Raw genomic sequence first — 14,432 nt, 5'->3', positions numbered from 1 at the left:
GGAAGTCTCCTGGAGAATAGAATTATTTTCTATTATTACAAGTAACAGTTTATCTGAAGAGTTCTCTATAAAATAGAACACACAGGCAGGTTGCATATTTAAATTTTCCTCAATCATACTTCACTAAATACCACTGAGTATATATTTCATTATATACCACTGAGTAACTCTGCAATGCAGCTTATCATTCTAGTCATAGTGGAATTCCTGCAGAATTAACTTCATTAACTACCCTACAAAACTGAGATCCCAATTTTAAACTTTTATGGGATAGCTAATACCTTTCATGTATAAATTGTATGTATAACAGGCTGAATAAACAAACAGCGACAATGATAAGATTAAGTAGGTCAAAAAGATGAACCATTAGTTATGATTTAATTTTATTTAGTTCTGATATGCTGTATTTCTAATTTAAATTCTGACTCTTCAGCTAAATTATCATGTGATGAATGATCCCTTTTTTCAGAAATCTTGATGTGAAAATACTATACAATTAAGATTTTAAACTGTAAGTAAGTATTTATTTATATGTACAAAAGTACATATTGGGAAAATAATGTATCCTCTACAGAGAAGCAGGTTTCTGGGAACCACAATTCAACATTCCAGCTACAAGTTATACAACCAGTTTGTTTTTTGTTATCATTGTTTGTTTTCTTTGGGGTGGGGTGGGGGGGTGTACATTTACATGCAAGTTATGCTCAGAAATATTTTATAAAGCTAAGTGAATATTTGAAGGTGGTCATGTCATTATAAATACGTTTGCATTTTCATGCACATTACAAGATTATGGTTGCTGTACATTACATTTGCATGGGAAAACAAATGGTTGAATTAAAATTTCAGCCTTTTAATCACTCTGGAATAGTTTAACTTAATACATGTAGTTCTAAGTAAAGATACAGATAACTATATTTTTTTAAGGAAAAAAAAAAAAAAATTATGAAAGTCTAGTTTACTTTGAGTATTCCACAGCTGTTCTTTTCATAATGCTGAAATCTGTCTTAATTTCTACAAAGAGGTCTTCAAAGACAATATGAATTATCCGTTACTTATCTGATATCTGGAAGTTACAAAGTGATAGATCTATCCATAAGCAGAGATCTATGTTTATGTTTTCACTGTACAGTGAATTTTATTAGTATGACAAAGGTATTGAAATTTGTTTTTCCTAATGTTCACAATACTCATGATAAAATTATTGTTTTTCAAACTTACCTGTTGCTTCAGTACCAAGTTCTTCACTCCTTCCATTACAAACTGTGATCCTGTATTCATAACACGTGAAAACAGACTGAAAAAACAAAACAAAGATGATGTGCAAGATCTCTTTGTTTTTAATTTGTATTCTTAAATTTTATACTAACATCCAATTCCCAATAAAGTCAATAGGACCTAAGTACCAAGTATTTCAGTTTGTCATAAAATACATTCTTCATATCACATGGCAAGCAAGTGTACAGGAATACACTACCAGATAGACCCTCACCTATCAATGGGAGTCTTGGATTCTTAAGTCCATTGAACAGTTTATTTTACAACTTCCGTAACGTAAGGATTTGAATGCTCCTTTCAAGTGGGTATGCCAATCACCAGGGTTAACAGAGATGCTGAGCATCTCCAACAAACCAAAGAGAAATTTGTCCAAGTGAAACAGCACCAGAATTCTCTCTAACCATACTGTGCCAGATTCCTTACGACAGTGACAGGGCATTCCTGAAAGTAAAGTTGATAATGAGGACTGAAGTCCTCTGAAGAGTGGAAAGACCCAAGTCCTATATCCTATATGGGATGTAACCTTGGCTTAGTAATTTTTTTCTCATGTCTTGAAATAAATAACTACACCTTTCAACAAGCAGACAAACACCCAGACCAGGACATTCTAATGAAATAGCAGTGTGTTCTTGCAGCCCTGACAGTCTCCAAACCCAGGAGAGAAATGATTTTGAATATACAGGGCTGTTTTTATCTTCTATCATTGACTACTTAAGGCTCAAAGTGATGGCTGTCATAGATCCAGTTCCTGGCACTGAATTCTCCTCATGTGAGAGTGCGTTTAATGTGCAGGTGCAGATTACACTGTATTAAGATAGTTGGTGAATTTAGTCACAGATCCTTTTGTTTTACTCTCTGTGTGTAGTGCGCACTGTTAAGGGGAAATGAATGCTTGTCATTGTTGTAGCTTAAAAATTTTGCAAACAGGGAGATGTTTTGTTCTGGGCCCTATGTAACACTAACCACACTTCCAGCACTACTAAAATAAGAAAACCTAAAGGCTTACAAAAAATCAATCAAAAGCATACCCCAAAGGTTTAGGTGTAGCGTTTCCATAGCTGGTTGGAGCTGAAGCCATCTTAGTGAAAGCCCTGTGAAAGTAGAGATAGAAAACAAATATTTATCTCAGGTACACATTTCTGTAGAAGCTTTCACTCTAGTCATCTGAAAGTGAAAAAACCTGTATTTCTAACTCTTTCAGGAAGTAATTATTTATTATAGGCATCCCTCTTGCCTACAAATAAAATAGGAATTAGATTTTATAGTCAAAAGACAAAGATTTCATTCAGATAACATGTAAAACTACAATAACTGATATGCAACATGACTCCTTGGTATGAATTAATAAAACCTCAGAGTCTGAACTGGCACAACTTTTCATTTAATTCAGTAAGTTGTTTCTGTCCTGGATCATTAAGGGCACAACTATATGTCATGTTCTAGAGTGTTCTGGCACTACTGGAGCTTAGTTTTAAAATAAGATTTGCATGTATTACCATAACAAAAATTTATACCAAATGAATATTTAAGGATAATTTACCATTTAAGAGAAGTAACACATAATTCCTGAACACAATGCTGGCTTCTGTATTCCCCAGTTAGCCTCATATAGGAGAAAAAAGAAATTACTTACTTCCATTGTTTTATGTAGCTCAAAGGAGCGAGATTACAACCTGCATCCATCAATGCTTTTTTATACTGCTCCAAATCAATCTGAAATCATAAAGTGGAAAATTATAAAAGGTTGAAGCAACTCTTTTACAAAGACAAGATATACTAAATATTAAATAAGTAGTGCAAAGTTATAGCATTGACCCAAGCTAAAAAGTTATTATGAGTCTTAATCTCATTTCCTACAAAGTATGGAAATGCAACTTGAAATACAATTTGCAATGAGCAGATCCCATTAAACTGAACAGTGTTTGTGGAATTAAATCCTGTGCACTTTCAGACATGGAACAGTCCTTATACTAGCATCAACAGAATGCTGGTTTCTGTAGAATGTCAAAACAGTAAATAATAAACGAAGAGGAGCTAATGTACATTAATACAAATACTTTCTATTTGCCTAACCAAGCATTTTTTTCCATCAGATAATGTTTCTATGTAGTTAAAATTTTCCTTGAAATTAATCATCCTAAGTTCAAAAGAAATATGAAGAAATTATTTCCTGAATTAATCAGATATTGGCAGATGAATTTCTCCTTCATTCACCTGCTAGTCAACTGACTCGATCATTCTTGAATATATGGAGTAAAATGACTCATATTTTTGTTTTGCTTTATCTACTTCTTTGAGCAGTGGAATGGAATAATAGACAGCATGCTAAGATGTGTCTTGCAGTAACTCTGATCTAAATATGTCAAAATATGATATTCCTTCTTACTAGTCATTCATATCCTTTGAAATGGTGGCTAAAGCTTTGTGAGCAGATTTCCTGGCAATAAGACAAAATTTATTTAAAGTTTTAGAATCTCTTGGGCATTTCATACTTCACTTTTCAAAGGAACAGAAATATCTACTTAGTGTTGAAACAACACAGAAAAATCTTTGTGGTAGAATCTGGTGTTGGAAGCTGTAAAGAACATGGGTACCTCTGAAGGTGCCTGAGCTGAGCTTATGTAATAGATGAGAAATAATCGCATTTTGTCTTCAGGAGTTCCTGCTGCAATAAGAAAAAAAAAAAAGAATTAAAAACTACAATTGTAGTTTGCTGCTGTGTTTTGCTGCTACATTAACTGCTCTTCAGCAGCCATATATATGTACATGCAAATCATTAGTTATGACAATAAATGCTATCAATAACCATGGCCTTCTTCAATATGTAAAACGGTAGAAAGCCAGACAGCAATTTTAGTAAGAATTGGGTTAGATGTCCTCATTCTTTCAGAAAGTTTTACACTTTCTCCTTGTTTGTAGTAAACATTATTCTTCATATAACATAGTAAATATATTATGTAGAGAAATTATGACTTATTTTATGTGGAGATTGGAAACACCATCTGGAAGGAGGTCCATGGAAAAGCAGACTAAAAAATCATAGAAGTAAAAGCATATTATGTTTTAGCTCTACAACTTGCTTACACAGCTCTATGCTTCACTATATTGAAATACTTGAGGACTGCAAAAGCATTCATATGAACCTCCAGTCAGGAAAAAAAACCCTAAACTTCCAACTTGCCTTCAGAAAGGATTTCACCTCCTAAATCCTCTTTCATTGGAGAAAAACACTTCCTATTCTTGGGAAGCACTATTCATATGCAATCAAAATTCATCTCTCCAGATCAAAAGGTTGATGTAGCCACTACTTAGACTATAAAGTACTACATCAGTTTTTGGACAGAATCTTTTTTATTTTTCTAGAAGAGAATCACTGTTAGTAAAGACAATAGCTTCAAATGAAGTGTTCAGAAGAACAACTTCTCAAAACAAACACTGTAAATTAAAATTCATTATAAAAGCCTGATACGTTTATTACAATACTTTATAAGACTGCACTTTCTTGTACTTGTGGGTAAGAAAACTACTTTCTTTCCTGTTTTCCTTTTTCTGTTTTGTTTGTTTTGGGTTGTTTTCCCCTACTACGGAATGTGGATCATTTCAGGAGGAGACCATCTGATCTAATCTGCAAATTTTATTTATAAGTGAGCATATATTTAGTCTGGCAGAAGTTAAGAGTAAGCACTGTCATAACGAGCATTTATGACTTGGTACAATCTTCTCTGCAATGTAGGTTTTACTAACCTTTACCAAACACCAGTAAGTCTGAAGATCAAGAACTGAAGAAACTTTGTATTACCTAAACCAAAAGCCAAGTTTCAAGATAGAGATCCACCTGGAATTCACTTGGGCAAAAAAAGCTCTGATAAACAGCTGTAAGACTCAGGTCAATTGAAATTATTCACTACTTTTTTCTAGACTACGATCTGGCAGCACAGAGAGGCAAACTGCTCAACATTCTGAAGAAAATGTAACTTGGCAAACCTAGAACAGACCAATTATATATTCAATTGAAAAACCAGCAGGCAGCTCTTAGCTCACTACTCCAGGATAGAGTAAAACCCACTAAACTGGGAGGCAGCTTATAGTCCTGCGTGGTAGATTAGAACAACACAGTAACAAATAGGAGGCTGAAGCCTGAAGCTGTTGAGTGGTCACATCTAAGTGCTTTCATGACGAGCTCTGCAGATCTCATCGTCCACAAGACAAATATCCCCACACATAATGCCAATAAGTAGTTCACCAGTGGAAGCACAGGAAGACTTGATGTATTATTCCTTAAAAATGTTTTCTGCTGGCATTTCTCAGTGAATCACACAATATGAGGCTGGACAGTTTTACAGGACAGCATGCCTGGAAATAATCACTGTGATTTAACTTAAATCTTTTTCTTACATGCACTTAAACCTTGGCAACGCATATAAAATGCTAACATAACACTGTGAAAACCTAAATACTTAGCTTATGAAGAAAAACTCTAGCTTGTAAATCTAATCTTTCTCTTGTGTAAAATCCAGGAACCTTGCTAATAGGAATGTTGGTATGATACATCAGCCTTGGAAAACAATTTGCTTTACCCTGCAATCTAAAAAGGCATAGAATATGTGGATTCAGGTAAAAAGTAATTGATCCAGTAGGACATATAAGCAAGCATAAAAATTTGTTTTCATATCTAAGTTTATGCAAACATAAAAGCTGAAATCAAAACAGTACATGAAACGTTAATTCTTTACATTGAAAATTACTAGTTTGTATTGATGCTTAATAAAAGTACACATTATACATATTTTTATTAGCTTAATATACAAAATGAATATATTTACTGAATTACAGATTGATACCTGACATTAGATTTTCTGAAAGTTTATTAGTTTCTAGACTTGACCCATTATCCGATCTTCAAATTTTTAGCTGAGATTTCTACCAACTGTGCACTTTATCTCCTTCCTTTTGATTATACAGCATGGACACTATTAAAAGATTTTTGTCAGCAGGATGTATCTATACTCTTTCTATAAATATGAATCATTATACAAACTCCAAGCAGGCACTAAGCCCAGTATGTAGCTGCAAGTTGCACACATAATCATGCAGTAACAAAACATTTTCTTAAAGAGCACACTGGAAAAAGAGCAGAAACCCTGTGTCTCTAAATACTTGAGGCTTGCCAACATAATTGCCAGTATGCAGACAAGTCAGAGATCATAATTTAAGTTTTACAGTTTTGCTCTGCATGTTATTTTCTTCCAGCCAACCGGTATCCGATCATACTGAAGTCTGTCAAAGGGTTATGACACGCATCAGGCTGTGATAGATTGAAAGAAGAATTGATGCTGGAATAGTACAAAAAGCTGAGAATTCATTTGGGTCTCAGCCTTTCAGAGAAAGCCCCCTGGTGACTCCTGCTAATAGAGAACCCGAGCACCCCTGGTGTGCAATGCTCTGATATGTATGACCCATACCTGACACAGAAACTGAGATGCATTGCTTGAGCTCTTACATGATGAAAACAGACATGCCACAGCTGAATCAACACATGCAAAGCTTCAGGTGAGCCTCATTGAACTGGCCAATTTACATCTCTTGTCCCTTCTCTCCACTTGTCCTGTTCATCTCTTCCGTAACACAAGCAGGAGCTACCTACATTGCAGCCCCTTGATCTAACCAAATTCTATGAAGTTTTCATTGTGTTCGTGAGGTATGCGTATGTTGTAAAACATGCAGTAGAATTTTAAAGAATTAGTGTTGTTCAGACCACAGAATGCCATGCTACACTACTAACTATTGGAAAAGCACAAAAAATAAAATGTTGACCTACAAAAAATAAGGGGTTAGGAAAGGATATTAATCGAGCTGCAGAAGTTGCTAATATTTTGGATATTACTCAACTGAAGTATTAAACTCTCTAGACTGCTACTGAAGATAAATCAGAAGCTGTTTTCTTTACAAATCTTGCACAGGTTGCTCCTTACCAACCCTGAAATCCAAACAGGTAGAGATTTATTGTGTAGCTTAACAAATTTTATACCAAGTTCAGATTTAAAGTACTCACCATCTGGGTCAGAAATCATGTCCAGCAGAGATTTATCCAGAGTGGATTTGCTCATTATTTTTTCCTCATATTCAAAATACACATCCAGCTTTCGACTCTGTTTAAGAGTAAGCATTAGGGTTAACATCTTAAAACTGTGAAAGAACATTTCCTCTTTTAAAAGGTATGTAGTTTTAGTTATAAATACAGTTTAAAAGATTTTATTTTTAAATAAATTATCAATAAAAGTAACTAATGCTTGCATTATAATATGCTTTTATTAACTCTCAGAAAGTTTATGTGTATTTAATTATCATACTAAAAGTGAAAAAGCAAATTAAGCATGGGGTGACTGATATGAATACTGAACTGGAAGAGAAGCTTTGTTTTCAACTATGGCTTTGCCACAGCTGAAAACTACATGCCATCATATACATTACTATGTTGTAAAACGAAAAAATAATGGTCAAGTGAATATCATGTCAAATATATTCTGAACCTCCAGGCTCTCAGAACACAAGACAATTATTCAATGCAGATAAATGTAGGACATTCCTTTATACATTATGGCATCATGCCAAAGAAACATTGGTAACTGCCAACTTGGGTAGGTGCTGAAATACTACCTCAGATCAAAGGCTTGCAATAATTCACTCACACCAAAGATGGAGAAGTTTATTATTAAATTATCTTGTTAACATTGGAAAAGAAGTCTCTCATTATACAATGACACACCAAGATGTTGTGAAAATCCTTTTTAGGGAGGATGGCACAGGGACTATACAAAATTATTGAGGCAAAAGCTTTATGGAAGACATCTCATGGCCATGCAAGTAATGACTGCACTGCAGCACATCTGCACAGACAAGCTTTGCACTTATTGAGCATGATCTTACAAGCTAAAAACAGAAAAATACAGTCCAGAACTTATTTTAAAATATTACAATGCAGATCATTATGTGTGTTTGAATGTTAAAATGTAGCATCACAACAAATATTACAGCTACTCAGCTTACAAAACCTTAGTATCTGGTAACTAACTAAATCCTGATGTTTGAACACATTCAGCTATGTATTGGCTCAAACAGAAGACTGGCAGAGTGGATCTCCATCTTGCTGCTTTGCAAGTGTGTCAGCTCCACATCATCTCCACCGTGAGACTGAAATGATACTGCCAGAGTGAGCAAGAGTCACCTTGCTTTTCTTGGGTTAAATGACTTGAGAAATTTTGCCTGATAATGCTAAAGCATTTAAAACTGTTATGGCACCTTTAATCCAGTGCAATAGTTGTTGTAATGACAGTACATAAAAACTTTGAAAATTCGGCTTTCACATATTTATGAATTCTACTAAAATTATTCCTGAGATCACAAATAAAAAAACTATTTTTAAAAAAGTTATTTTGCCACCTCACCAAAAAAAAATAAAAAGGTGCTTCTCTAGCATAAAGCTATAAGGATGTTTCACCTTCTGAGTACTGTAAGTTCCTCAAAAAAAGAGCCAGAAAGGAGAAAACAAAGTAAAAAAGATAAGAATTACAAGAATATTTTTATATTGAAAGCATATGGTGATCAGCTTATGATGCAGGTAGCTATACAACACTTCCATTTCCCAGCTACTACTTAATGAACTCCTTGAGAAGAGCAGTTACTTGCAAAGCAACAACTTAATTTAAAGCTTTTATGGATGCTTGCAATTACAGCTTATAAAGTAAATTACCATGAAGAGCACTCAAAAATGACCCCCTTTTAGGGGCAGGAGAATGTGTTCTGTTGATTGTTATAGAGACTATGACTACATAGAAAGTGCATGAAATGAGGGAAAAAAAAAAAGAACCATAGCTTCTTTCAAGCTATATTTACCTTGAGCTTACGTTAAAAGAGTAGTATGAAGTCTGAATAGAACTGAACTACCAGCCTTTTTCTAAGACCTTACATCAGATGCAATTTGGTATCTGGCAAACCATGTGAGAACTCAATCCTACAGCATCTTGAAGATTTTTTGGGTTATAGTTTCCTTAAATCTCTCTAGAGACATAAAGCAATTGCAAAGAAACTAGCACTATTTTTTAAGTCTTTCCATTACATTCAGTTGCTTTTTGTGCTTTATCTACATTTGTATCTTGTTATGTGAGGCTAAATTCAATGTTTTTAAGTTTAAAATATTTTTCCCAGACAAAAGGCATCCAATAAAAAAGGGATTGTCTTGAAATGTGGAAACTCAATCTTATAAAGTTAAATTTATTACTGTTGAATTTGGCAAAGCCTGTATTATCTTAGCTGGTGATCTGTTTACAAGAAATTTATTCAGATGGCATGTAAAAATGTACAACATAAAAAGATTCACTGAGTCTCTGTATTTGTTTACAGATCAACTTCTAAATAAAATTTCGTAATTCAAACATCAATTACTTTCAATTGTAAGAACAGATTGGCAATTGTTAACTTACTTGGAGCCCAGGCTAGGTAAAATTCTTCTCAGCCATGTGCAACTTTATGACTGTATGACTATGGCTGTTGAACAAAACAGATTACCAGCAGCAAACAAAATTCACTGGTTGCATATATATGCTATACTTTGAGTCTAAACTGAAATATTAATGATACACGGACACTCACTCTCTTCAAAAATTTTGCACGATTACTTTTAAAGTGCAAACTCAGCACTCTTTTGGGGAAAAAAACCCAAACTGAAAATCTCAAAACTTTAAGTCCACGTTTTTCTATCCACTGTCTATTTTTTTTTTCTATCCACAATAGGAACATCAGAGGTAAGCAGCAATGTAAAACTTTTGAGACTCTTTCTGATGTGACAAACTAAAGAGACAGATCAATATGGTAAGTCTACTCAGCTGCTTCACTAGATAACTAACAAAAGTTACTAGCAAAGATACTAATTAGGGCAATATTTTTCTTAAACTGCTTTGCTAGGAATTAGGTGGACCCCAAATCAAATTTCATATGGGTTACTGAACAGCCTTAAACACTACTAGTTACCTTTTGACAGATATCCCAGATATGCCACATCAATGAGACAGTTACTTCTTGAAGAGCCAACTTGTCTAAGAGGTGCTGATAAGAAGCAGATGTCCCATTTAACTTAAATAAGTGCAATTTTGCTCACTCAATGGCAAACTCAGACATGCCAAGAGGAAAAGCTGGGGAATAGGAGCTAAACAATCCTGTAGATTCAATAAAAAAAACAAAACAGCAAAGAATATGTTCTTATGGGTGCCAAAATGGCGAGCAATGTGAAGAAAATCAATAATGATAAAAAATAATAAAGATGCATTTACATATAGTTATTCCTTTTCTGCCTTCTGCTCTTGACTTTTTACAATGACATCTTGTTCCACACCAATCTCAGTCAAAAGACCTTTCTGGCTGCCTTTTCAGAAACAGGATTCTATACTACAGTTAAAGTGCCACACTTCAGCTTGCTTTTTTTAAAAAAAAATTTATTTGTGAAAGCTTTCGACTTATCATCTTTAGAAATAGGCTGTTTGTAAGCCAAAACTTATTTTAGGGAAAATTACTAAAGTGCATGGGAAAGTCTGCTTGAGCACTGTATTCCAAAATGAACACAAAATTCCTTCTTTTTAAAGCAAGTAAGTGGAAGCAGGACCCATTAAAATCTCTTCGAGAGTAATTTTTTTAAGGACTTGCTGGAAGATCTCCTATCCTCTTTACACTACAAAAGTTCTTAATTTTAGACAGAGAGAATATGCAGAAGAGAGAAGACATTTTCTAAGAAACTATCTGAGGTCTTTTTCAAAGATGCTAACAGAAAGCAACCAGAAATAACTGCATCCAGAATGAAGGAGGCTGGTCAGGTAATTATAGTGTGCTGCTATCAAGAGGAAGAGAAGCTCTGGAAGAAAGCTGGAAGTGGCAGTCACAGCCAATTCCTTTCCACTGAACTGCACAGAATGACGATAGGAAGGTCACTGTAACTGAACTCAGAAAAATCTGTTTTGCTAGAAGGCTACTGAATTATCACTTCTGAACTACAGAAAAACAGCCTGGCCCATTGTGACATACATATTTCACAAACACATACCATTTCCCATGGTGTTAGACAAAAATGTAACCTTATTTAAAACGGAGTACTTAAAATAGTGGAATTTGAATTTAAATTAAATATTCATATTTAATATATGAATTTGAAAATTTGAAAGGCTATTGTCAATCTCAATTAAGGGACTCCAAATTAGGAGATCATTCAAAGTACCAGACCTTGAGATTAAGCAAAAGTACAGATACATAATAAAACTATATAGGAATTTAAAAAAACCCCTAAACCAAACAAACACAAGTAATTTAAGACAGACAACAATTCATATAAAAATCTGTCACTTAAATCCACATCTGTAGAATTCTAGCAAGAGGTTATCTAATCTATCCCCAACCGTCATTTTAGAAGAGTATATGTATGCATCTTTTTATATTCATGATTTAACACACATCAGTATTTCTATTCATATCAGAGTGAGATGCAAAGATCAGCATTACTTGAAATTTCAAAGCAGTTACATAGGCAAGTCTAGCCCTAAATCTGTTCTCTGTTGGGTCCAGACCTTCAATCACCAGGTTCAGCAGAGGAAAAACCAATAAATGCAAAACAAGGATGCATTTGTTCTAAGCACTGACCATAAACACTTGATGGTTTGCTTCATGAAAAAGTGATGCATACTTTCCATTATTTCACTAAAAACTTAAGCCAAAAATCTGCCAGGACCCGTAAGTATGTGATTAATTTCTGCTTTCCTCTTGCTGTGTCTTAGAAAATGATCCAAGAGAATGTGGAAAGCAGCTGAAAATTGAACATTAAAATATGACAAGAAAAATTATATTCACTTAGTATATCTGAAGGTTTTGTTGCATTCTTTGTATAGATCCTTATATACGCAGTGAAGAAAAATGCTCAAATAATTAATATAGTAAAACCCCATAATGGATAATGCAAATAGTCTATTTTAAAGTATGAATGCACTTCCTGATTATTTTAGAAATGAAAATATAGCAACCTGAAGAAGAGCATGGTGCCTCACTAGTTCTTCCTGACCTCAGCACTTGCAAAAAAACTTCTGTCTTATCCTAATCTGGTTTCATTATTTAACTGTATATAAAACCTATTAACCACAGAGTCAAGGTCTCATCAGAATTTCTTTTAAAAGTACTGGATGAGACACTGCCCTTTTTCAGAGTATTTTTGAGAAATTCATTAGGTAGAATAACATCCTGCATACTAAAATTCCACAGATCAAGACTGAAAGATATGTAGTTTCTAACACAAGAGGTGAAAAGAGAGGACAAAATGGTCAGGAGAAAGCAGTTGAGATAAACTTTACAGTGATTCAGTTAAAAGGTTTTACCATATGCAAATTTCAATAGAAAAAAACATGTCTGTCTGCATTAGTTTAAGACAGTTTCCCAAATATCTGGAGATGAACTGATGTTTTCTAAATCAAAAGAAAAGATGATGGAGATGTACATATCAATATATTGAAGAAACTGCATGGCCATTTGTCTCACAATTTTCTTTGACATTGATACAATAAGAAGGTAAAGAGCCTGCACACTTTGCAGGACCAGAATTAAGAATCATGGAGGAATGGACCACCACTCCTAGGGCACTCCCTAACAGCAGGCTCCCTATCAGGGCAGCAAGCCAAGGGCTGGCTGGGCACCCAGATAAGGCAATTCCTTCCACCTCTAGGTAATCAAGTGTGTTGCTATCATCTAATGCATCTGACTCCAGCTAATTGCCAACAGGGTACTGGAAAGCCAAACTGATGTTACTGCCATTCTACGTCTTGCTCTGAAACTTGTTTTCCCACCAAGAAACGATGTAAAGAACACTACTGGTCTAGGCCTGCCATTATCACACCGGTATCTTTCTCAGAAAAGGGAATTTATAGACAAGGCACCAAAATATCAATATTGTTGACTTCATTTTTTTTTCAGTGATATTAAAGTACTGCTTTTAAATTCTCAGATATGAAAATTGACATATCTAATAGTGCAAAAGCCCATATATTAGTCCCCTACAGTAATGAAAAAGTAAAGCACAGAGAGACACTCATCACCCCTTCTCCAACTTAATAAATACATAAAATTAATTTATTCATTTAATTAATGAAAAAATTAAAATTAAGAATTGATCCTTTGTTTATATAGAGAACTTCAAAGAAATTCAGTAGCAATAATAACTGAGGACAGATCTTACATTCTTTACAAATGTTAAAGCTAGCTTCAAAACACATGGCCTTCCATGAATTTTAAGTAGCTTGGGGTAAAACTCTAATAATTGATTTTCAGCGAGACTTGGTGCTTGAAGCACTTTCCAAAACTGAAAAGAATTTCAGGGTTTCTGAAAGCCTCGCCTACAATTTCTGTTTTCATACTGTGAAAACAAATCCATTTTCCAAGTTATCCTAGCAGTAACCAGGGCCTTCACTTGGCACCAATCCCTCTGCAAGGTCTCTGACAAAAGCAGCAGACTTAGAAAAGACAAACCCCCTTGTGAAGTTCTTAAATTATGCACAAGACATCTAACATAGACCCTGGTGGAAAGACCACTTCAGTAACTTGCACCATTACTGCCACATCTCTGGGTATGAGTTCTGTTGGTGAGCAGTCAAAAGTGCCCTTCTGACAAACACATACAGAACAGAAGATTGCTTAGACTGAAGTAATGAATTGCCATGACACATCTCTAAAATAAAAGAAATACTTCCATCATAGACTTATTTTTTGAAAGACTTCAATGCACAATAACAGTTGTGACCACCATTAAGAAAAATGAGAATATACTAGTAAATTCTGGTAAGAAAAAAACTGGTGTTCTTTGCTTTCCTTGCAGAGACACTCAAAATTCATTATTTTTACCCTTCAACGCCAAGTAATGCTACAGAGTGAATTCTGAAAAAGTAGCACCATTGAGAAGGCTCACTTTCTTATCTTCACTGCCTCAAATATATTCCTTCAGTTAAAGAGTACTACTGGCAGAAAACTCAAGTTAGAGAGCAATTGTACCTTTATGTGCTCCAAAACGGCTGTTGCAACATTTGTATGAAGATCAATGAGCCTCTTCTTTTCCAGAAGTTCTGGAAGAGAGCTGA

General features: G+C 34.5%; 1 protein-coding gene across 1 annotated transcript in view; it reads right to left on the bottom strand.

Moving 5' to 3' along the window:
* The window catches only part of SCFD1 (sec1 family domain containing 1), a 49,687-nt gene that overhangs the window by 14,443 nt on the left and 20,812 nt on the right, over positions 1-14,432 (bottom strand). The window contains exons 14-19 of the mRNA XM_058859224.1: positions 14,347-14,428; positions 7,331-7,427; positions 3,873-3,943; positions 2,912-2,991; positions 2,307-2,369; positions 1,222-1,297 (exon numbers count right to left, since the gene is read on the bottom strand). Of these exons, the coding sequence (XP_058715207.1) occupies positions 1,222-1,297; positions 2,307-2,369; positions 2,912-2,991; positions 3,873-3,943; positions 7,331-7,427; positions 14,347-14,428 (469 nt within the window). The remainder of the gene's footprint in view (positions 1-1,221; positions 1,298-2,306; positions 2,370-2,911; positions 2,992-3,872; positions 3,944-7,330; positions 7,428-14,346; positions 14,429-14,432) is intronic.

The sequence above is a fragment of the Poecile atricapillus genome, chromosome 1 (genome assembly GCF_030490865.1).
Source record: "Poecile atricapillus isolate bPoeAtr1 chromosome 1, bPoeAtr1.hap1, whole genome shotgun sequence".
Classification (NCBI taxonomy): domain Eukaryota; kingdom Metazoa; phylum Chordata; class Aves; order Passeriformes; family Paridae; genus Poecile; species Poecile atricapillus.
This window is presented reverse-complemented; position numbering and strand designations above follow the sequence as displayed.